We start from the raw sequence: 24,972 nt of genomic DNA, 5'->3' as shown, positions 1-24,972 counted from the left end.
AGTTTCTAAAAATATGTAAAAAAATGCATTTAGTTTATCAAACTAAAATGGCTCCATATCGTTAAGATGTCAAATATAATAGAGGAGGAACACTGACCTAGAAAAGCTATTTCATTTAATCGTCAGGTTTTAAAATACTTCCCCCTAGATGTTCATTCTCATTTTCTAACATTGAAAAAGCTTTATAAACCAATGAAGAAAAAATGAAAAAAAATTAGCTCAAAGGGACAATGAAGTTTTACCAATATATTTTAAAGCAAAACATCAGCTTCTTATAAACTGAAGTAATAAACCTGACTAAGCAAAACTTGACTAGCTTTTTTAATAAGCACTAGTAAAAAGAAGATTTACAGACAGATACACCCACACAGAGTAGTTGATCTGGGTGAGGGACTTAGGAAATGAGACGAAGTTGTTTCAACTCTGTAATTTAAAATAAATTTTTTATTAGGAAAAATTTCTTCACCGAAAGGGTTGTCAAGCATTGGAACAGGCTGCCCAGGGAAGCGGTTCAGTCACCACCCCTGGAGGTGTTTAAAAGATGTGTGGACGTGGCACTTATGGACGTGGTTTAGTGGTGGACTTGGCAGTGTTAGGTTTATGGTTGGACTCAATGATCTTAAGGGTCGTTTCCAACCTAAATGATTCTATGATTCTATGTGTTCAATGACTGGAAAATTACAGGTAGTTAAGGTGCCACTGTGTATAACTGAGTACTTGAGGAATGTTTTCATGACAAGGACGAGCTTTCTCATTAAGCTTATCACTTTCTTCAAACCAACTATACTGTCACTACTAGCAAATAAGTAGAAAAGACAAGCAACACAGACATGCATTGCATTATGCAAGCAGTTTGTTCTCACTGTTCATTAGAGTCTTCCAAATACTGCATTTAATTAATTTACCTTAGGTTACACAGTAATTTCTACCTTTAGAGCCTGTTCATTCTATCTCAACTTCCAGTTTTTTTTTCAAATAAGAATATAGGTGCTGAGTCAAACAAAAAAAAAGGAAAATCAGCCTTTTTATTTTCATAATCTCATCCAAAATAACACACTGAACTTTACTGCAGAATTAAAAAAAAAACAACCAGAAAAAATCCCTAAAACCAAAGCAGTGTAAGAGCCCATGCTTGAGAATGTAACAAAAAGCCATGCTGCATTTCAATATTCTTATGCTGAAGTCAGTGTTTGGTTTATGATTAAAAAAGGACGACAGCGCATTAAACATTTGGCTAATGTTTCTGTCTGTAATTGAAAGTTGACTTTTCGTGGTTTTCATTAGTGTCAGAGTGTTCTACACATACTCTGTGAAATGTTCTTTAAGTTGCCCTGTTCAGCTTCATTGCGAGAATTAAACAAATTATGACAAGTACAGTTATCGTGACACACATATAAGGTTTCTAGGTATAAAGTCAAAAAAGCACAGAAATACAAAACTCACCTTCCCCTGGCTTGTTCAAATAACTCTGCAAGGGATCAATGCCTATTTCTTGTTCCTCTGTTTGCAAAGGGTGACTGGTTTCAGACACAGAATGATACATATTGGCAATAGTAAATTCCAACTGAGGCGTATTTATCTGGAGGGAAAAAACAGAGAAACAAACACTTCAGTGTTTCTTTAGCTATTTTTCAATCGCACAAGTCAATAGCAAAAATGCTTAAAACCTTTCCTTATTTTCCAGGCGTAACATCACCATTAGAAGTCTAATAACAGAACAATAGTGTTTCCATTCAAATGTTTTATTATTTGGAGTCCAAAAGAATTGTTATAGTACCTCCAACTATCACACTGCCAGTAAAAGTCCAAGCATGTTTTCGACAGACTGTAAAGTGGGGCAGGAGCCTCTTTCCTTCCTTTTTATAGCTTCCCCAACTCATCTTTTAGTCCGATTCTAGGAAGAACTGATGCTAGTCCTTGGGGATGATGAAGATTATAGAGCAAAGCTGAGGCGAGACCCATCATCATCACTCTTCTGGACTCAGGACCTCTTATCCTAGAAAAACTTCCTTTTAACCACTTCTTTTTCAGAAATCATAGGTCAAGTATAAGATAACAGAGAGAGGGATGCAAACACATGCAAAAAGAGAGAATGAGATAATACTGACTGGTATGATGGCTGATTTCCATTTTATCAAGATTTATATTAGCTTTCTAGAAAGATGGTGTTAAGGAAGCATTTGAAGAAACATAATCGCCTAGCTAGTGAATATTTACAAAGAAGTTCTTCCAAAAATGAACGGCAAAAGGGGAGAAAGCACAAAACCGAAAACCCAGGAAGGAGGTGACGTGGGTTCATCATCACAGGCTGCTGAATGGCATTCACATCACTATCACGGAAGTGAACAAGAACTGTGTTAGAAGTTTATGTGAGGAGTGTTGGAAGCTAATATTGGCTGCAACAAATAAGAGGATGCCAATAAAAGGGTGAAAAGCAGATGGTGTTATGGTCAGAGCAGTAAGAAGGAAAAATGACCTTTCTAGTGCATTAACAGTGCGAGAGTACATTTGTCAAGACTGCATTTTGGTCACTGTACAGCAATTTATTAACTTGCAACACAACAGAACTATGCCAGCCAAATAGGTTTGATTTGCCCAAGCGCACTAAGTAGCTACCTACGACTGCCAGCTGAGTTTTAAATATCACTTACTGTGGCTGCTTAGTTTACAAGTACCAGAACTTTCTCATGCCAAGAAAATTGTATTTAAAAAGAAATATACAAACACAAAGAGGTATGCACCTACACTTTCAGGACTGGTATATTATCAGTTTGGAAATCACTTCAGTTACACTTTTCCTTTGGTTCTTAGAAGGCATAGCGCTGACCATATATGCTTTGTAACTTTGGTTTACTGTCAATAAATGAAGGGGGACTGGGATTCTTAACTTTCTAGTTTCAGACACTATTCACCTGCTTCATTTTCCTACTAAGTTCTGTGAAAAAAAAATATACTAGATAATAAACAAAGCTAGTTGGGCCACTGTTAGGCATTTCCTTCAAACCAATGCACCCAGACTGTTTCGAAAGGATGCTCTCTCAGCTGTATTCCCTGAGGGTTTTATCCTTTATTTGCCCCGGCACCTGCGTTAGCGTGGTGCTGAAATGATCGCACCATCACCTCTCACTACTTTTTAGATAGAAGAGAACATCCGAAGCTCTTGGGAAGAAGGAGCCAGGAACTGAGGGAAGGTAGGACTGCCTGCTTTTGCAAATTTTTACAATCATACAATCATATGATAAAACACACCACTAAAACACAGAATTGCCTCGAACAACTCTTTGTACTAGCTCAACAAAGCATATTACGAATGCAAGTACACACCATGTGTTTCCCATGTAATTTATAAACCATAATAATGAAAAATGCATGGACGGTAACTTGGAGAAAAACATTTATAAACTTGCTAGCCACTTAAATAACATTTCAATGTTTACCTGCAGTCTTATGGATATATAATATAGAGAGATGTTTATAACTACCTGATATCTTAAATAAATAAATGAAAAACTTGAAAGAATTTGCTTTAACAAAAAAAAAAAAAAACAACCCACAAAAAACAACTTTGCAGAAAGAGATATTTATAATTTTCTCCTGCTGGAATTTTAGTTGCTGCTCTTGTTCCCTTTACTATATCATTGTAATTACCTTTCTACTGATCTGTTGATTTTGTCTTCACAAAAATTACAAGCTTATTTCGAACTGTGCTGCCAGAATTTGACTTTTTATTTTTATGGTCCTTCAGACATTGCTACACGATCTGACCAAGGCACAACGCCGAGTGCCTTTCAAACTGAGAACCAGGCACAAAATGACCTTACCAGCCTTCGTAGTTTTAGCAGCCACCACTTAGTTAAGACACAATATGCTTCAGACTTACATTGTCTTACATCCATAACACAATATGAAATTAGCTCTAGTAAGTTTGTTCTTCTATATTCTTCTGTTCTGTATCCACCTTCTCTTGTTTTAAATACTCCCCAAATGCCATGCCTTTACAACATATAGAGCCATAATTTACTTTACAGACGGTTAGAGCAGTTTTAAACAGCTGAATAGATTTACTTTTGATACTTGCACAGTGATTTAATCAGTTACTCGTGTTTGTTTACAGATACATTTGATTAGTGTTAAAAAAAATATCACTACCTATTAGTCTTGTCACTCCTTAGTCCAAGCAATTTTCTTTACAGTTTTATACTTAAGTTCTCTTCAGCTCTTCTAACAAAGAGCAAAGAGAACTATTAAACAATTATGATTACACTTGGAATCTTACTCTGAGACAGATTAATTCTTTACAGGTTTGTGGTTGATTTCTAATGGCCTATAACATATTGTTGATATTAAATAAGATGCAATTTAAAAACATTCTCAATGTGAAACAATAAAAATGTTATAAAAAATCTGAAATTCAATTATTAGACTGCAAGAGTCGATACTGGCTATCTAGTTAAACCCTAACATCTCAGTCAAAGCTAAAAGTGACTATTTTTTTTTCCCTCCAAAGATGAAGGGCTAAAAAACCCGAAGACCAGGCACCCTTCCCAGCACCAGGAGTTCAACTATCCTTTAATATACATGAAACAATAATTAAGGCTGCATATGAAACATTTATCTAGTTAGGGGAATGAAAAGAGACACTAATCCACCCGTGAGCCCAAGGAAAAGACAGGCATATAAACTCCTGGCTACTCTCCTTAAGTACGCGAGCAGGGGGAGCTCTCATGCACCGAGGACAGCATCACAGGTTTGCTCCTCACCAACCAACGCACGTGGAGTGAAACCAGCCTGCCTTCCAGTGAAGGCAGCTTGTCAGTACATCTGTGACCTGTCAGCCCAGTTTCTCAACGGAGACCAAAAATCCCTCAGAAGATAGGCTTATGGACTCCACCACAGAACTCCACTGGATATTAAAGGGACTCTATGGCGATACTTGCTTACAGCACATCATCCTCTCTCCCCGTGACCTCCTCCATATTCCATGGGTGATAAAATACCAACCTGTTTCCATTAGGAGAAACTTAACTGATGTTTACTAACATTTACCTTACTAACAACCTCTTTCTACACAGCAGGGATCAACTACTTGTTGTATTAGATAGCCTGATTTAACATACCCATTTTAATTCAGAGAGCTTTTCTTGTTCTCAGTGAGTACTTAGCTTTGAAGTCTGCTGCTTCTTTTTTAGACATGAGGAGGTTTGTGCACCTGAGAGTTTACAAATTTTTTGCCTTCTGTATTAGCTGCTCTAACACATGATATTACTTCTACCACCTCTTGCCATAAATTAGTCTTTCTTACACAGTCGTGCCTTCATCAGCATTGCCATTCTTCCTGTATATAAAACCTGTGAGTTTGGAATGCTTAAAAAAAATAACATTTAAAACATTCAAAATGAAAACCACTTCTTCACCAGACTGTCAGTGGCAACAGCCTCAACTCAGCCATATTTCATCTTCCATTAATATGCAAAAGTCATATCTATCTATCTAGAAATACAAGACAAAGATAAAAGTCCAAGTGAGATATGCTTCTATCGTTAGCTGAACTGCCAATGAAGCACCAGTCATGTCTGCACCGGAGTTGGGCAAAACACGGCAAAAACATGTATTACACGAATATAAAAGTATACAGCTATAACCAGAACTGTACAAAAGTAATCTGTAATAAGATAATAATAAATGTTCATATAATAAACTGATTATAATGAATGTTCAGTTAGAAGATGAAAAGTTCAAAATAAAAACAAACTTTATAGAGTTCTTTTAACAGTGAGACTATTCATTACCACGAGAGCAAGTGGCAAGACTATGCTATCTCAAAAATTTTGATAAATTTAAAATCAGTATTTAATAAACAAAACATAGCACAGTTGAACATGAACACTGTACCTTATTTCAAGTCATAAGATATTCATTTACCTCTTCACTTGCAACAGATACTGAATACCAATATTCAGTATTCAAAGGAGCAGTTTATGGATAACAAGCATTGTTTCAAAAATAGTTACTAAATTATTTCAATTTAAAAACCCCTAAAAACACCTCATCTAAAACGTTCCCCTTAATCATCAGTGTTTATACAGACTTTTTAAAATTATTTATTCAAACTACAAACCACACCAAAACATATCAAAATTAATGTTTAAAATGTGAAGAGTATTCATACTGTTTGGGCAAAATTAGAAAATATAATCGGTCTCACAAAGGGTATTTTGGAGGTATAACTGAGTCGGTGAAAAAGAATTAGGCAATTCTGAGCTTTTACAGCATCCATTTCCCTTCTCTTCCCGCCCCCAGTGGTGACATGAAAGGAACTGCAGGCTTGAGGAGGTACTTAGGACCAGGGCAGAAGAACTGCACAAATTGCAGCACTTGCCCCACCCTTGCTCTCTGACATCCTCTTACCCCCAAACGATCAAGCAAAAAAGCAAAACATTTTATGCTTAAAGAAAGGAAAAAGAGAACCCACTAACACTGAGGAAGAAGAAACAGAACAATGCTGTTTAATCTGGGATATGCTAAAAATAAAAATCAGTTTATATCAGTACCAGCAAAGCTACTGGAATATGACATTTCTGAAAACTACTGAAGCGTACCAAAGTATTTAAATAATACTTTGCATTCATTCTATCAGGCTGTATCAACCACCTTCTCCAAATTATCTTTGGGCCTTTATTTCATGCCATATAGCAAAGTTTACCATTTTAATTACTTAAATTGATGACAAGTAGAGGAAATACTTGTTTAGCTAAGTAATAAATTAGCTGCCCTGTGAAGTCAAATTGATTAAAACGACCTGACTAAAAGCAAATGTCTGATGTGGTAATGGTCTTATGCATGTTTTGTTAAGTTTGACAGCATCATGTTATGAGGGTTCACAACTCTGCCCCTCATTTGCAGCTTATGAAGTAATCAAGCATGTTAGCACACAGAAGTGAGGATTCTCCAGAATGTGAAAACATTTTAAAGTAGATAAGGAATTAAGTATTAGGAGAATAAACATGCATTGTGTTTATTTAAAGCAATGAAGTACAGATGACTTGCAAATAATCTAGAAACAGTTCCAGACCCTGGGTTTTCTTTCACTGGCCAAATCTCCTGGGCCTTAAATTATTCCTCCTAAAGTAGGAAAGGAAGAAAAAAAAAGTCATCCTTTCTGAATAGAGGGCTGAGTAGGAGACAGTCCTGAGCATGAACTTTGGTAAATGAGGATCATTCGGTATGTTTCAAGCTGGATACCTTTTACTAAGACACACATTAATAGGCATTTTTGAAAATTTTGTTCCAACCTGTAATATTCACTGCTTTATTCTTTGCTCTGGGAGTGATTTTTACTCAGACCACATGGACCACCTATCTCATAGCACTGAGCTCTTCTGCTCTTCGTCACTTGAGCCCTTTACTACCAAAACCTCCATTTAAATACAGAAGATACTAGCTCAAGTGCCTCCAAAAAAACCTCCCAGCAAAACTCCACCAAACCCAAAAAACCCCCTCTCCACACACACACCAGTTTAAAACTAGCTAAGGTTTCTACTCAGCCACTTCCACAGGTTGCTACCACCAACCACTGAAGAAACATGCCTTAGGAGGAACACTTACTAACTCAGAAGAAAAGTGCACAATTTGACAAACTTTGGATAGCATGAAGCAAGACTGTTTTCTTTTATAAAATGTATCAGATTATGTATCATTAAAATAGAATGATGCAAACATAAAAATGGACTGTCGTGGTACAGCAGATTAACATTAACATCAGCTGGGGTCCAGAACAAAACAAACAAGATCATGCCACTGATGGACAGGTTAACAGCCAGCGAGTCTGATGATCATGAAATGCAGTTAATTTTGTCCCATTTAATAACATTTCCTGCATTTTAACTTCTGCCTGTCTGATCTTTAATACAAAAACAGAGTTACATTGGACTTTAAATAAGTTAATTAAGTATTAAAATCAATCATGTGAAAGTCTTAATATTTAATATTGTTAGATTGTATATCAAAGTGGTTTTATTATTTATTTACTCCAAACCTTTCCAGAATACTTCATGTGGCAACAGGGGGTCTGTATCTCACAAGATAAATGCATTTACAATGCCAAATAAATTATATATAAAAGCATTTGTCTTAATACATGTCATTCAATATTAAATATCACCCATTGGTACCACCCTGAAACCCTAATCCATTTTTACCAACCGCACATTTGTATTATTCAAATGTTGTCTATTAAATAGTTTTCTCAAGAGCCACAGTAAAGGAATACATACCTAAGAACAATTATCACAGGAGCACTGTCTACAGATTTAACCCTACAACTTTCATGTCTTACCAGTACTTAAACATGCAAAGTATAAATTCAGTAGTGAATTAAAATGTCAGGGATAAGAAACAACACAAACAGCTTGGGACCATGACAATGTATTCTCCTGGTAATTCACATGATAGTTAAAAACTTTTTTATGCTAGAAGTTAAAAAAAGAAAAAAAACAAACACGAAACTTTATCATAAGTAAACACTTTATATTCTGTTAATTTGGAAGATAGGAAATCTTCCACATAGTTGTTACAAGCAGGGAACAAGTTCACGCAGTTGCTAGCTTACAGTTTTCTTCAGGTTACATGATTCTGTAAGAAACACTAGTTTGACTAAGGAAGAAAAACTTGAATAAAGCAGAGAGGATCAAAATCCTTATGTAATGTTGACCACTGTATTCAACACCCACAGCCCCCTACCAACCTTGTCAACAGTGTTTCCCAAGGTCTAATGCTATGAATAGTGACATTTGACATTTATGGTGAAACAATTTCTCTCGTCTGCATTGAAAATGGTGACAACGAAAGTATAAACAGCATCAACCATCTTAAATTCCCAATACTACAGTTATGTGTTCAGTATGGTCCTGTCTCAAAAAGAAAAAAAAAAAAAAAGGACACAATAGCCAAAGCCAGTCTCAATTTTGCAGTTTGAATTTCCTAAAAAAACCCAAACCCCACACCCTCAACACAAAACTGTACCTATTTTTAATGCAGGCTTATGTGACAGCTCCACAATGAGGCTGTTAAGAGAACACAACTTTGATCTAACATTGATTTCAAACAAGAAGTACCAGCAAAACCAAAAAAGATCCAAGTCAACAGCTAAAGGTAGCCCCTGCCCTGAACACTCCTCCCACCCCCAGGATCTAGCTGTTTAGCAGCAGATGTGAAAATGTTATGCCGCTGTATTTTTACCGTTCTTCCTTTCAACTGAAGACTCAAACAGAGAAAGGTTCATCGTAGCCAAAACAAGTTGATAAAAATGAGATGTGTAAATCTCCTCCCATCATCTGATGCTGCTAAGGCCTGAGCTGAATTAGTGTATCCATCTTTAGACGGATAGCACAGAAGGACAAGAACCAGCTGCTGCAGTCCAGAGAAGAGCAACAAGACGTATTAAGAGCCCAGAAACTATAATCTATGACATAAAACTGAAAGAAACTTAATGTTTTACTTTAGTGAAAGGAAGATGGGAGAGAAGGAGAGAGAAAAAATGCAGTAAGATTTCAAATCTTTACATCATTCAACTATGAAGCTACTCCCTTTTCTTACAGTAATCTAGAGGTGGTAAAAACCCTATTCATATTGAAACTATTCAAACAATTGGAAACCCACTAAAGGAAAGAAATCCCTTGTTTATTTTATTTTAGAATACATTTTATCTACGTGGTTACAAAACAATTCAATATCATTTAAATTAAAGCTTTGTCCTTCCAAAGATAGTTGAGATTAAAGTAGTTTATTGCTGTTTATGGTATGGAAATGACTGCTTTTAAGTATTTAAGAGTTTTACTTTCAGGAACACACAGGCACCATGCTATGCTACACACTTTATGTTTTAGTAATACATATGTAACTCAAAGGGCCAAAGAATGTCAAGACTGAAAGAAATCATCAAAACAGTGAACTGGAAAAAATGGCAGCTTCGCCTGCAGCCTTACCCAAAATGATAGTAACTAGCTTAGACACTAAAAGTGTATTCAATGAAATAAGTTTCTAGGATATCACAGCTTTAGAGTAGTAAGCAATTAATCTAGGATTCAGCCTTTATTCTTTTACCATTTTTAGAAAACAGTTTCCTATAGGGGTTGACAGAATTTTTATAAAAACACCAGCATGTTCATGCGTGCACAGAGGCATTTACATCAAATATTTCTCTTCTAGTTTTCTGTTCTAGATATGCAGATACTAAAGCAGCATGGTCTCATGCTGAGGTACAAAGACAGTTGGTGTAAGCCTCATTTGCTAAGGAAAAAGGACAATTTCATAGGCACTTTCAAAGGAGCAGAGAGAGACAGAATTTTTTTCGTATCTTACAGTGAAGTTTCTGCATAATGTGAAGAACCATAACCCATGTTCACCTATGTGATCCAATCCTGATGAGTGAATTCAAATGGGCAGAGCTGCAGAGGAAAACTGGGTGCAAGAGGAAAGCAAAGACAAGGTGCCATCTGAAATCTAATTCAGCCGCAGTGCAATGAATGCAAATTGCAAGGATTTCCCATTACTTCTGCCAATGGGAGCAGTGGCTTACTTGAGTATGTCTAAAATCCATACTCGGAGGAAAAAAGCTTCAGGGTAGGGCCACCCCTGGTAAAAAATACACTGAGGCTTCCCACAAATGCTCCCTCTCACACCCAAATGCTCAGTCTCAAGGCCTACTCTATGTAAGGCACACTATTCATGTCATGTACTGCCTGCTCACATTGCTTCTCCTCAGACTTGCCACATCAGGAGTAACAAAAGCAGGGTGCTTAGAAGCCCCTCTAGGAGCTCAGTATTTTTGTAGAATGATTATTCATACCTAGGATGTAGTGAGTTTCAAACAGCAGTACCTAAATAAAACAAAACAAAATACCTCAAGCAAAGGAAACCCCTAAGACTTGCAAACACAAGGTATAGATGAAACCTGCTAACCTTAGCGGGTAGTTGGCTGCATGAAAGCACTTTATACCAAGATACCACTACTGCTGTGAGTAAGATTTTACTTGGTTTTTTTTTTAGTAGGAACGTACCACTGTATTCCATGCCACTAAAAAGATGACAAGGCAGGTTCTTCCTTTTGCAGACAGTGAACTCTGCTGCTCAGCACATCCTGCTGCATCTCTTTTGTTTCCGGTGTTCAGGAACTCTTAGTACTAATTCCTGCCAAGGTCAGTAATACTATAAATAGGAGAAAATTACAGTGCAATACTCTTCCTTCTTTAATAATCTGATCTCTTAATACAGTGTTACCTGTTACTACTTTCTTTCCTATCCCTTCCCTCTCATATTTTCCATTCAAATTTTTGAGCAGCTGGATGAAATGTTCTACGCTTTCCTGTACATACACATCAAACTGTCAAGGGAACAAGTGGTCTTGCTGAAGTCTTCAGACACAGAGAAGCTAGGCAGGCAAGGCCACTATAGCATAACGATTTCTATAATGCACTGCTACTTAGAGGCATTTATTCCTCCTAAAATATTTTCTGGGCAGTCCCTGCAGCTTGCCAGAGCACTTGCCAGGGCATGTAAAACACAGGCATAGAAGTCACCCGTACAAACAGCACGAACAGCACGGTACATCAAACACACACTGGCTGTACCGCCTCAAAACCTGAAATAGATGCAGGTCTTAAACAGCAAGGAGGAAAGCAGTACTTTGCAAGGTTATAGAGGAACAAAAGTCTGTCTAGAAAAAAAAAAATATTTAATTCTGCAGAACTTTAAACATGTACCCTAAAATTTACAGTAACAATAAGAATCCATAACATTAATTCAGAAATAAGGATAAAATACACTTTAATAAAGGGGGAAATATTAATAAAAGTGAGTTGCAATTGATCAGTTAAATGGGCTTTTTGGTTTGGCAGTAAATTTGTCTTACCAGAAATATATGTCACCAGCAAGTTCTATTCTCTTTACCCTAAGTCCTGGATTTATTTCGCTTTAGAAGTGGGTCAGCACACACCACGCAGCAAGAAGCAAAAGCCTGGTTTTGCATGACATTCTTAGACAACACATAAGTAGCAGGGCAAGATCTTGGACAAGACCAGAAATAGCAGGCTAAGGGATCAGTTGCCCTGAGAATTGTATACACTCTTCTGCTCTGGGGAATGAGAGTAGAAAAACTGGCAGGACTCTCTAAAGCTTTTTGATTTTTAATAGGTAATACAATAGATTGATGGCTCCTAAATACATTAGGCTTAGTTGAGTGCTCTCCCTAATTCACCAACAGCTATGACATGACTGAATCTCCCAGTGTTGTCTGAATACCAAGTTTTGTTGTATGCAACCAACAAAAAGCAAATGGAATTCCCACAAAACAGTGAACAGATTTGAAGAATTGTACTGGAACAACAGCTGTCATTATACCTTACAGAAAGCTTGCAACACCTTTGAGGCTAAGCTTTTAAGCTTATTTTATTAAAAAAATTTAACAGATGTAAACAAGATATGGTTAGAAACCTCCTTGATTAAATTTTTCCTATTATTTTCAGAAAGCCTTTGCAGACAGTTTTCTTGTCTGTGTTAGACGGACCAGTATGACTTTTTAAGAATATTTAACATACAAATCACGATAGCATTAACACTCTGAATCCTCCTGGACAAAATAGCTGTTTTCACTTACTTCTTTCCAACTCTTTTATTTTTTTTTTCTGTCCCTCTGACCAATTTTATTATTTTCATTATCTCTAAACACATGAAATATCAATTTGCGAAAAAGTAGCTTTCAGATTTTTTTTCTGCTGCAGACTGTATGATCTCATTCTTAAACTGGTCACATGAAAAGCCTAGAAAAATGTTCTTTTTGCTATGTTGTTGCATTTCTGGTAATAGTTGAGGTAGAGAAGTGACCTAGTTCAGGTAGAGAAGTCACCTAACAGCGGCCAGACCACTTAGGCATTAAGAAGAATGAAATGAGAATTTTGAACTGGATCCAGAAGTAAATGGAAAGAAACCAAGCATATAGAATATAGGTGTGATCTGTTCTCACTTTTCTTTCTCACTTAATAGTAAGGCTGTACATCTTGGGGCACCTAAAATTAGTAGTTACTTTTGAAATTTTGGTCTGTCATGTATTATTCATCTTTCTTTTTCTCCTAAAAGGAAGATGTAAGATGGCAGTAGCAGGTGTTCTTAGCTTCCTGATGGAAAAAGAGGAAAATGTTGACCGACGGGACAGATCTTTCTTCAAAGGAGAGGTGACAGACAGAGATTGCCTAGCTGAGATGACTATTCTCTGTCAAACACATATTGCAATTCCACCTGTTGCCAGGAAGGCTTGAAGCTTAACGATTCCTCAGGCAGGCACCAGATCCTCTGCCTACTCATCCAAACTCCTGTGCTCGGGAAGTTCTTGTTCTTTGCTGTGGAAGAAAAAGGGAAATCCTGTTCTGTTTTAGCAGCCACATTTATAAGCAAACCACTGAATACAACAAACCCAGATAACTTTAACATTATTCATCATTTTTGGTTTAGAGGTTTTGACAGCATCTTCTCAGAAATGAAAGCCAAAACATAAAAGATAATTGAAATGAAACGATTTAGAAAGACAGAAAATCACTCCTTCACTATGCTACTCCAAGGCAGCTCTCTTTGTCCCGAAGAACCCCACATAAGACTCACCTCATCCATTCAAATAAGCGAACACGGTATTTTTAAAATAAAGATTTATTTCTAAAAAATGTCATCTAGTATATCTATACGAAGTTAGCCTGCTAGAAAGAATATTTCCTCGCCTCCTTTAAATTCAAGATTGCCTCTGTATTTTGTGGAGCTCTTTCACTGCACTGATGTCAGAAACAGCAGATGAAGAAAGTGGTTTCACCTTCCAAAAACATACACACAGTTTGGCTTTTAAAAGGTAACATAGAGGACTAAAGAATAGTTTAACTAAAACTGTTTGCAGTCTTCTTCTCAAAGCCAGTAGGAATGATCATGAGAGATGTGCAGGAAAGAACAGAGTTTTTGGTTTTGTTGGGTTGTTTCTTTCATGATCAAAGTACCATTTGACCGCCAAGCCCCTCAGTTCACAGATAAAATGCTTTAGACCTTATCCATACCCTAACATTACATGTTAAACTTTTAAACTTACTATTTCCTACAAATGGCTACTTTCATGGATATGTGCCATGCTGTCAAAACTCTTCTTCTGATTCATACTATCAATGGTCTTAAAGATATCATCTGAAACAACTACACTGCTTTTCACTCTAATCAATAGTAGTCTTGGTGCAAGCTGATGTGTGAATACTTCTTAAACTTTAATACAGCAATTATTTAACTTAAGACCAGCTTTCCGAATTAGACACACATAGTCTGTCATATCCATCCCAAGACTTACACCCGTATGGCACTTCTGTACAACTTGAAATCCATTTAGTCATTTTGATTATAGTTTATATTTAGATAGTCCGTCATGAAAGAGCCCAGAACTTTACCCTAACCTAGGTCCTCTGTATGCCATATGTATATGCAATCTACTACATCAATCAAAACGGCTCACAGTTCAGATGATATATACACAAATAAATGTACTTTACCTAGAGGTCAAAGTAATTTCTGCACAGTATATTCTCTTGTTTTTAGCTACCTCCTACAACCATGAAGTATAAAAATTTAACAAGCTGCAAAATAACAAATTGAACGCCATACATCGAGTTTCTTTAGTGTCATGTTAGGAATGCTATAATTATAATGAAGAATACACTCCACTTTTAACTCTATTTTTACTGTATCTTTCTACCTTGTGGCCCATGGTGGCCTATGCCAGTTTTATTACAAAATATGGCTATGGAGAGGAAAAGGTAAAAAAAAAAAAAAAAAAAAAAAAATCAATTCTGCTACTCTGAGAACACATGTGCAGGAACTAAGGTGTGGATTTTGGCTTTTTAAGATAGTGCTTATATTTTTGCCCTTATTCCTGCCTCAGCTTTTGCAACCACATAATACAATCTGGGAGGATCACCAGGACAATGGATAAATTAGGATTTCACTACCATCAAGCCTGAATTGTTTCTTAACAAGGCTACGAATCAGTGTAGCTCTGATTTGACAGAACTGTGAGACTTTCAAAACTGCACTTTCAACACATTAAGTACAATAGGTAGGATTTTTCAAAAATGTTTTAGAAATGCTTAGAATTAAGGTAGGTTTGAAATGTACACATATCACTACATTAGTTGCATGAAGAGAAAGCTGCCACACAAATGCACTGAAAAAGGCAGGGATACTTGTCTACATATGGTAGGAAAAAAAAGATTGCTGAAATGTTGATGATCCACTTTTGTGCTTATTTTTTAACTGGACAGCAACTTTCTTCCTTTCATAGACACTGGACAATATTAGGCCTAAGAGCATAAAAGTTTTTTTAAAAGCCCTATAATTTATTCTTTTTTCAAATTTGACTGAGAAAATATACATAGCTGAAAAAAAAAAAGGAATGGACACATAATATATATGGCAACGCAATTAAACAACTGTGTAATACAAGTGGGTGAAAAATAGTTTCTGAACTTGTCATGAGAGACTACAGAAGACTGAATTCCGGCTTCTCTAGAACTCCTATTATCAGGCTGGATAGCCAGCCTCAGTGCTCTAATGTACGTGTACAAGGGCCACTGCTCTAGATTCATGAGAAGTTCTGACCTTGAGACTTCTTAATTTTGTTTGCTCATCTGAGTCCACTATGTAATTATTTTAGGAACCTTTCTATATTTCAATATTATGCATATTTCCAGTAAAGATTTGGAAATGTAATTTAAATATACTGCATGTTACTGTGACTTGTAGGTATTCAATTAGTAAAGGAGAGGTCTGCACTTGTCCACCTCACCTTCATCTCTGAAACATAATTGATACATACCAGATGCTGTGTAATGACTTATTGAAAGATGCAAATAAAAATATTCAAAGGGCCTTCACTAATTTGATGACAACGAAGTCCACAGCTGTGATATTCCAAACAACCCTAACCCTTATTTTCTGAAGCATACACATGTACAGTGAAACACAGAAGTAAAATCTTAGCTTTCTTTACAAGAAAACAGGATTTAAGTTGGAAGTCTAAATGTCAACCCTGAACACTACAAAATTATACAGAATAAGGAGGAAACAGGGCTGATAGTGCATATAAATATGACAGTGTATTAGGCTGCATTTAATTACCAGTTCAAACAACAACCTGATCTAACCTTTGACAAGTAAAATAAATGTTCTGAATAATTTAACCAAAGCAAACATTTGCTGTTAAATGCTGGCTAATTATAGTAAGAGTTGTACTGAGAGGGGGAAAAAACCCAAGAGATGGTAATTTATACACTTCTCCTGCAATTGCTACAGCTATTCCTTGAAACCCTTGAATTTTTTTTCCATGCGGGATAGCTATTAAGTATCTACTTCGGGAAAAAATCTGTCTATGTTTAAAGGAAGAAGCACTGTGTTAGAATAACTAGCCTTGATTTACAAGCACTGAAGAAACAGTCCAAATATGGAAAGTAAGGTAACGTTAGTTTCAAGAATATCCACCTTTTCTATTGATGGCTTTCTAATACAAAAGGTCTCCATTTGTAATGCTCTGTATCACACTGGAAGATAAGAAAGGGTAGAATAACGATTAAGTCTTTTTCAAAGTGTCAGTGCAAAATCACACAAAAGCCTCATTACAGGATAGGGGAGCACAGGTCAGTCGTGTCCAATGCACTTCTGAAAAGAAGAGTAATAAATAAATTTAAATTCTTTCTTTACATAAATACTAGATCAATAGTTAAATACATAAATAAACCAGAGAGATTCTTTAAAAACAACCCCTCCCAAATTATGTAATGACGAAATCATTCCACCACTATGACTTTTTCAGATATATTATCTATAGCCAGATATACTATCCATATGAAATATTGAGCTTATTTCAAAAAGAAGCTAAAGATCTCAGAAAAATAAATATATGTGACAAGGACAAATATTTAAAGTCAGCATGCTTCCAATATCAGAACATCAATAACCATGAAATTGAAACCATTAGAAAGCATTACCAAAAAGGCGTTTTTTTCTGCAGCACATATGCCTTCCAGTTGTAGGCTATTTTTAAAGAAATGAATGGCCTTTGCTATCTTTGGGCCAAGAGTTTCACTTATTTATGCGAGGAAAAGTTAGCAGCAGCATCAACTGTCTATCTGCATGCACAGTAACTATGGTTCAGAAGAATCAGAAGACCACGAAAATTTCACGGACAAGCAATGTATGGTAAACGAAAGAAGGCTTTAAATCCCTAATCTTGAATATATATTAATATTTGAAGGCTCTATATAATCCGCAAAGTAAAAAGTGAAAACCATTAAAAATATTAAAACTGACTGTAAGTATGCTGCTTTCTTTTCCCAAAAGTAATTTGTGTGCAGATAAGTTCTGGCCACAAGTTTCCAAGACAAACATATTATTTTTAAGTTACCTTCTATATTTTCATAAATATTTAAACTCTCCCTGAAATTTTAAATATGTTTATAGAGACACAAATGCTAACATTCTTAGCCTCTTATAATGAAAAAATATGAATTGAACTATTTCTTGTACGCTGTAAGAGAAACAATTTTTAAAAGAAGCAAGTAATAAATTCACAAAAAATTTACCACAAATTGTTTACTTGATAATGAATCAGGTGGATTCAAGAAACTGAAGCGGATTTTCTAGTTTACAGTGTAAATTGAATATTGAAAAATTGAGTTTGAAGGTCATTACTATGCTTGCTCCATAGCTCAGGATAAAGTCTTTAAGCAAACAAAGCAGTAAAGAATTTGACAAGATCCATGCTTGACACTCTGGAGAAATTCAAGTACAGAATTAGTTTTACACCGTTATCTGCTGCTTCATGCCAAATGGACAGTGAAATGCACTGTTTTTTCTTATGCTGAGGCATCCGTAAAAACACACTCAGCTGTATTTCGACAAGACAGAGGGAAATCTTAGGCAGTCATTGGTAAATGCAATGAATCAACTCTTTTCCTCACGATTATACTGCACATAAAACTTTGGCGTTTAAGCATAAAACTGGAACAGATCTTCTCTAGAGTTGTTACACTTTTTGTATTCTGCACTTGAAATGTTATCAGGTTCAGTAAGGTAAATTTTGCTAATAGAAGATACCTTTACCTTTCTGTGAATTAAAAGGTAGCAAGAAATAAAAATAGCCACTCAATTCTAAAATTTTATCTTCTCCAAAATACTTATATTTTAGAAAAACAATGAAATAAACAAAACCAGCCAGGTCACAGGTTGTGAGAGTCGATGCGAAGACTGCTTCTTGATGGGGAGCTCACACTTAATGCTAGCCACTCATCAGTGCCAATTACACTTTCCTGTTACTCCTAATTTTCCAATCTGTTGTGTACTTTAAGAAGTACAACATTAAACATCTAAACAAGAAATTTAATACAATATTTTATATTTAAATAATTAAATCTGATAGAAACACTGATAGAAATGCTAGTGTGCTAAAATGCTAATATACTAAAAAAACCCCAAACCACCTCTCTTGGCCATAGCTGCAAGGAATATGCACTGTTCCTGATTATGATCTTAGGTATCAGTCTGATATAACAGGTGGTGTACCTGGAAGGGTGATTATAACCAAATAATTCAGTTATATATGTACTTGTGTGTAAACCAGCTAATATCTTTACCCAGTGTGGCCCACCTGGAGGACAATTTATCTGAGTCCAAAAGATATCTCCAACCAGACCATTAAAGGAGAAGAGGAATACCAGGATGCTGAAACTAGCCAAGCTTCTCCCCTGACTTTACGCACCAAATTTTAACACTGAAAACCACAAGAACTAAAGATCGAGCTAGTCCTTCAGATCCATACTTTTGTGCACTAGGTTCTAGAGAAATCAGAATTATCAATAAAATAAAAAGTAGAATGGATAAACCAACAGAAATCATAGCAGCACTATGACTGTGGGGTTCTTTTTGAACTAATCCAACGTTTCACTCTGGTCAGTCTGTTATTATAAGTAACAATTAGTTTAGTCTGTACTGGAAGTTGCCTGCATATTTTAATTCACACGTACTTGTAAGGTCTTCCTGAAGAGAATTCACTTTTGTGTAAAATGGCTTTGTGATGTGGATTTACTGGTTGAGTTTAATAATTACAGCATTGCCTTGACAATCTGTAGCTGCAGCATACTGGAAGGAGAGGAAGAGAAAATGCTTCTTGTGTTAACAGGAGAATTGAATTTTTTTATTTAAATGCAGACCCACATAAATTGCAAACAGAGTATTTATAACAAACATCTAAGAACACTGACACTGGTTTAAACTAAAATTAATTTATATCACTCAAATCCGGAAAAACATAATTTCAAGCCTTGATCTTATTAGGATACTTAATGTAATCTTATTAGAATGTGAGCTTCTATATATCAAAGTGTTTTATACATTGCAAATATATTTTAAAGAGCTCCAGTGAACATTACTAAACAATTCACTACTGATCTCCAAACCTAGTTTCGCAGAGGCAGATTATTGGATCTGTAACTAATACAGCAGGAGAGGCAATGCCTTCACACAGGCGATATTCTTGCTGCTATACAGAACCGGCTGTCACATGAGTGTTAAGTAAGTTTCCAGGACTTTCTCATCTCTTAACTGCCTGAGATTTAGCACAGAGCAGCATGCTTTCCAAAAGGACAGAGTACCTACAGCCTCAGCGGAAGCAAATGGGGATCATAGATGCTTAAAATTTCAGAAAATCAGGCCTGGTGCCATATACAAGGAAAACGCTGCCAGAAATGTCACTCACAGAAATCCATGCCTGCCACTCCACAGAGATTCATATATGCTTAATGATGGCTAGCAAGTACAGAGAGCAGACCTAGCTATGGAAAAACAACAGAGAACTAGGCAGCAGGCAGGCGATGAGCACTCTGTCTGCACTTGTAATCCCACTGGCAAAGTAAAAGTAAAATGGTTAAGAAGCCGGTAAGGCTGATGCCAAAAATTTAAATGTTTCTAAGGACTATAGCAGACCTTAAGAGACAGAGTTTTTAATCTCATTTGAAACAGTTTCAATACTTCAACATTAATGTATGCACATATATATTAATGAAGCAGACATGTTAATCCCCCCGATGTCGATGTCTGTGAAGCGTCTTAGCTCTTACTTCCTTCACCACCAGTCGTGTGTAAGTAACATACTGTGGCAACATATGAATAGTTCATAGCTCCAGCAATGAATGAATGAATGAACAGTGACCTAAACGCAAGCAGCAATTAAGGTTTCTGTTTCTTTACCCATCAGCTATTGCATGTACTCACAGCAAACAAGTGTGTTTTTCTGACATGCACACTTGTCTGTTAATAAGTTAAAGAACTATTTCAGTCAAGAGCCTTTACGTTTTTCCCCTACACGCTTCGTTTCTTGCTACATGCATTGGAGTTTTACTCTGATAGAGATGTTGATGACAAGCCAAAGAAATGGAGGTGATGCTGCCAGGGATTAAGGTAAAGAGTACTACAATACTTTGCAGAAGCACAAAGGGTCTGCCGTTGTTTCCCTGCACTTGGAAACCTTAAGTGCAACCTTTCTGAAAAGCGCAATGAGAGCTTCCAGTTAGCACTTCTATTTGATTTTTAGTACGCAGTTATACATCCCTTGCAAGACTTCAATGTACTGCAACAAAGTATGAGGAAAGAGAAAAATTGCAACATTTTAAATGGCAACAAGCATGAAATAATTACAATATGCTGTTTTGTTTTGTTTCCTGTTTTTTTTTTTTTGAGGGGTGTGTGTTGTTCTTCAGGTTGGTTGGGTTTTTTGTTGGTGTTTTTTTGTTGTTTGGTTTGGATTTTTTATACTTTATGGGGGAAGAAGAGAAGAGGGAAAAAAAAACCCCACACAAAGAGCCATGCCTTTTTTTTTCCACAGGTTCAGTTCAAAATAATTCTACTAATAATCTACTGCACGTTATCAATACAGTAGGTATGTGTTCAGAGATAAATTACATTATAATTCACTCCAGTGAAACTAAATTCCAGCTGCAGAATCTTGTTACAGGAATCATCTGTAAGAGCAACCGCTGGCCTTTAAGATATCAGCAGGTACAATTTTAAGTAAAAGTAGTTCACAAAAATACTTTTCCAATTGTAAACAGAATGACTGACACAATCTTACCTGTCAATGAAAACTCTACAGAAATCAATTTTTCAAATCTTTTCTCTCAGTTTAAAAACTGAATCCATTTTCCCTATTATCTATAATATATAGTTCAAAATTCTCAGCCCCTGTTAGTCTGGTAAAAAATTATCTCTGCAAAAATAAGCTGAAGAAAATTAAGACAACACAGGCCAAAGAAAAAAAACAGATCCTGGGAGCTGTTAGTACATGAAATGAGCATTACACTAACGCATTTGTCTTTGTAGAAAGTAGAGAAAAACAGAAGGAAAGCTATCTGCTTGAGATAAATAGTTTTTTTAGATTTTTTTTTTTTCTTTTCCATACTAAGCTTTTTGGATACAAAAGTGTAATTTTATTTTATTCTTTTTTAATCAAATAGTCAATGTGGATAACTGGTCAGGGGAACTAAGAGTCTACTGAAGTGCAAAATGGATGATTGGCTCCTTTGTTCTTGAAGGTAGCATCATGCTGCATTGTGATTTTAAAGCCAAAATTTGTAGGGAACATGTATTCAATAACTAATGTTTAACACTTTAATAAACTCTTTACATTCCATGAACAGTGTGTGCTACAGAAATGAACAATGCTCATCATTCAATATTGAGATTAGCTTTGCCCTTTGAGCATCAATTCCGAACCTATGGCATGCACCAGGTATGTATAAATTTTTAAAAAAGCACTTCATTTTACATGATACTCGTTTTCTCCAGCACCTCACTATGTTCTTAGAATAATGAGGTATGACTTTTCAAACCTCTGCTTCCTCCCAGCCTTTAAGTATTCAGAAATGTGCATTTATGTGGGTATGGGGGTGGGTGGGTGGTATAATGTAATATATATATTACTATATAGGTAAAATACTACTTTTGCAGAATAAAGGATGCTACTCCTTTTACTACAAGATAATTTTAATATAAGGGACAACAAGAAGAGAAGAGAAGGGGTTGTGAGATCTTATCCCTCAGAACATAACATGAAGTCTTTCACAAAAGAAAAAAATAATTATCAGAAACCACTTATTATAAACAATAACTTAATTTCCCTGAACTCAGACCCTACAACATTCAGCTAACACTGAAGAAACTGGAATGTAAAATGACTCATAAACTGCCAAAAAGCAGTATGGGTGAAACCAGAATTTGTTCTCACTGTCAGAGGCAAAAGTAACAAAACGGTAAAATGCAAACTCTATTTTAAAATGTAGGTAACATTGACAAAGATCTGATTGAGAAGAAGTACATGACTGGGCAAAGAAAAGGCTAGCTGATCGGACTGACAATAGCAGAACAATTTGGAAACTGCAGATTCAGCTGGCCCCTACTGCTACTTCACCCAAAGCACGCGAGGGGGTTATGTCTATGTAGGAATGGGAACAGATTTGGTGAAGCCGTGGAAAGAAATAGTGAGTTGATCTCAAGTCATAATGAGTGGACTTCTCCACTATGTGTAACACCTTCCTAGATGTACAAGAGCTGCTCTGCAGCATCATTTCCTGGATGCCTGGAATCTGATTATCAGTTTTTCTGCAGATTTACAAGGCATTAAGGTAGCTTTAGACTCCCTCGCTCTCTCCTTTCTCTCCCTGCCCTCCCCGAATATTACTCTCACCTTTATTCTTGAAAATTATTTACATTAGAAATTAAAAATCATGTAACAGATTATAGGAAAGCCACCAATTCAAATTTTAAGTTTCACAAATAATGATCTATTTTTATTCTTCTTCATTTTAGGACTTCCTTGTATGTATTCATATATTACTTTTCAACCTTGCCGGAGCTGAGAGGTTGAATGGACACTGACAGACCATTGAAGGAGAATAGGTTCTTTCATGATAAGCCAGCATAGCTCTAGGCCAATTTTGGACATTATTTGGCAAGCGTTACTCTGTTAAGGAAGCAATTTTTCAAGGTTCACATGCACCAAGTGCAGTGTGCATTATACAGCTATTTAAAAAGCAGCATTAACGTAAGGCTGAATATATCTTGTTCGTGTAATTATCTACTCAATTCAACATGCCCACACAACATTTACATACAACTAAAAATGTAAAAACTCACAGAAAGCAAAATCTCTACTGTATGATGCTCTTTGATAGCTTACGCTCCCACTTCTTTCTTAAAACTACATCCAGTAATATTATTCAAAAAAGAAACTTGCACATCACGTGCCCACCAGGCTTAGGAGTCTTACACTCATATCTACAAAAATTATGAAAAAGCAATCAGATATTTAATGGACAGTATACACACTTATTAATATGATCTGTTTTATTAGGTCCCAGCGAAAACATCTTATTAGTTCTACAATTAAATGATTCAGAAACCATCCACACTATCTTTGCCTTTTAACAGTTCCAATCAGTAGCAGATCTAGGTGTAATCAACAGCAGCAGGGGGCTTTAGGAAGCAAAACAAAACAAAAACAGTAGGGATCTTTACTAGTTTACAGTAATTGATACAAGGAGATGTTATATGTTACTGCAAGTTAGCCCAAGATACGGAAAGGCTACGTGAAAATTCCCTATTATCTACAACTACTATTTCGATATAGCAACAGCAATACAATAAGCTTTTAAAAAATGGAGTATTTAAAGTTTACTGAATTCCTTGCTGATCTAGGAGATCATCTTTATCTCTTTTTTGCCCCATCCATTTTACATTTTCTGTAACAAGATCAATATTTGGGTTACCGTATATTCAGAATCCATGGATGTCACCCCTTAAATTTGTGAGTGGGCTGCACGAGTGATATAAAGTCCCTCTTCTGTAGGAGTTGAGCACATGGTCTGAACAGCACTTTTAGCCCCTGCTATGCATGGTAACGAAACTATGTTTCCCATATGTTAGTGCTGACAGGCTGACTGATATAAATTCAACTCAAAGAAACTTACATACAAGTTATTTTTATGCTTTTTAATCCTTTTCCTCTATTAAGTGTCCCAGATATAAGAAAGGAATACATTAAAGAGAAATTGATAAGTGGTGCAATAATTTATGCACCCTTTGAGTGCTAGGACATCTGCATAAAACGAGGCCATCGCCTTTTTGATGTCAAGGATCTTGGGATAGTTCCAAATTGTAAGTATTTAAATCCTAAGCTTTTAAATTCCCATTGATTTTAACACAAGCGCAAAGAGATAAGCATCCAAGTATCTTTTTGAATCCGACCTTGCTACCAACTCTGAAAAAGATTGCATCTAGCCACAGCCACGCAGCACTCAAAGGACAACCAGTGAGCATCTTACAGTGAAAGCCCATGTTGTCACATCTGTAACATTCCTGACCTTGCTAATTTAAAGCAAGTTTGTGTAAAAGGAACAATCACACTTTTGGACTGAGGCACAGGCAGAACCACAGAGATGACACACTCCTACCACCCCATCTCCTCTGTAGAACCAGAGAAATCAGCAAGCAGTCTATGGGTTGCTTTCTTGGTGGCCAGGTGAAGACACATGAAGTTCAAACTTTGTTGCAGATGACTCAGTCAATGACCAGGAAATGAGTATCAGAAAGTCTCATACTTGCTTGAGCCATCGTAGCCTCCTAAAGAGCAGAAGTTCGAAATCACATAAATACATCTAATTAACTACTTACCATATGGATAATTTTATTCTTTTTAATATTGTAATAAACCTTGCAGCAAAGCCTACTATTTTAGCACACAGCTTAACCAGAAATACGAGAGCGGAACACGCTGAGGTCAAGCCACGATGGAAAAAGCATCAAGTGGAATCACCACCATACTTTTGCAGGCGTACAGCAATTCACTCCCAGAAG

At 36.2% G+C, this 24,972-nt stretch overlaps 1 protein-coding gene across 6 annotated transcripts in view; it reads right to left on the bottom strand.

Annotated features, from left to right (window-relative positions):
* Positions 1–24,972, bottom strand: part of TBC1D5 (TBC1 domain family member 5) — a 338,077-nt gene that overhangs the window by 203,009 nt on the left and 110,096 nt on the right. For 5 of the 6 annotated variants that reach the window (XM_076331221.1, XM_076331219.1, XM_076331224.1 and 2 more), the window contains one exon: positions 1,444–1,579. In XM_076331221.1, the coding sequence (XP_076187336.1) occupies positions 1,444–1,543 (100 nt within the window). In that variant the 5' untranslated portion in view covers positions 1,544–1,579. Of the gene's footprint in view, positions 1–1,443; positions 1,580–13,290; positions 13,312–24,972 lie in introns of those variants that run through there. The other variant, XM_076331225.1, reaches the window with a different exon arrangement.

This window comes from Aptenodytes patagonicus, chromosome 2, assembly GCF_965638725.1.
Source record: "Aptenodytes patagonicus chromosome 2, bAptPat1.pri.cur, whole genome shotgun sequence".
Lineage (NCBI taxonomy): Eukaryota > Metazoa > Chordata > Aves > Sphenisciformes > Spheniscidae > Aptenodytes > Aptenodytes patagonicus.
The sequence above is the reverse complement of the archived record's forward strand: the minus strand, read 5'-3'. Positions and strand labels throughout refer to the sequence as shown.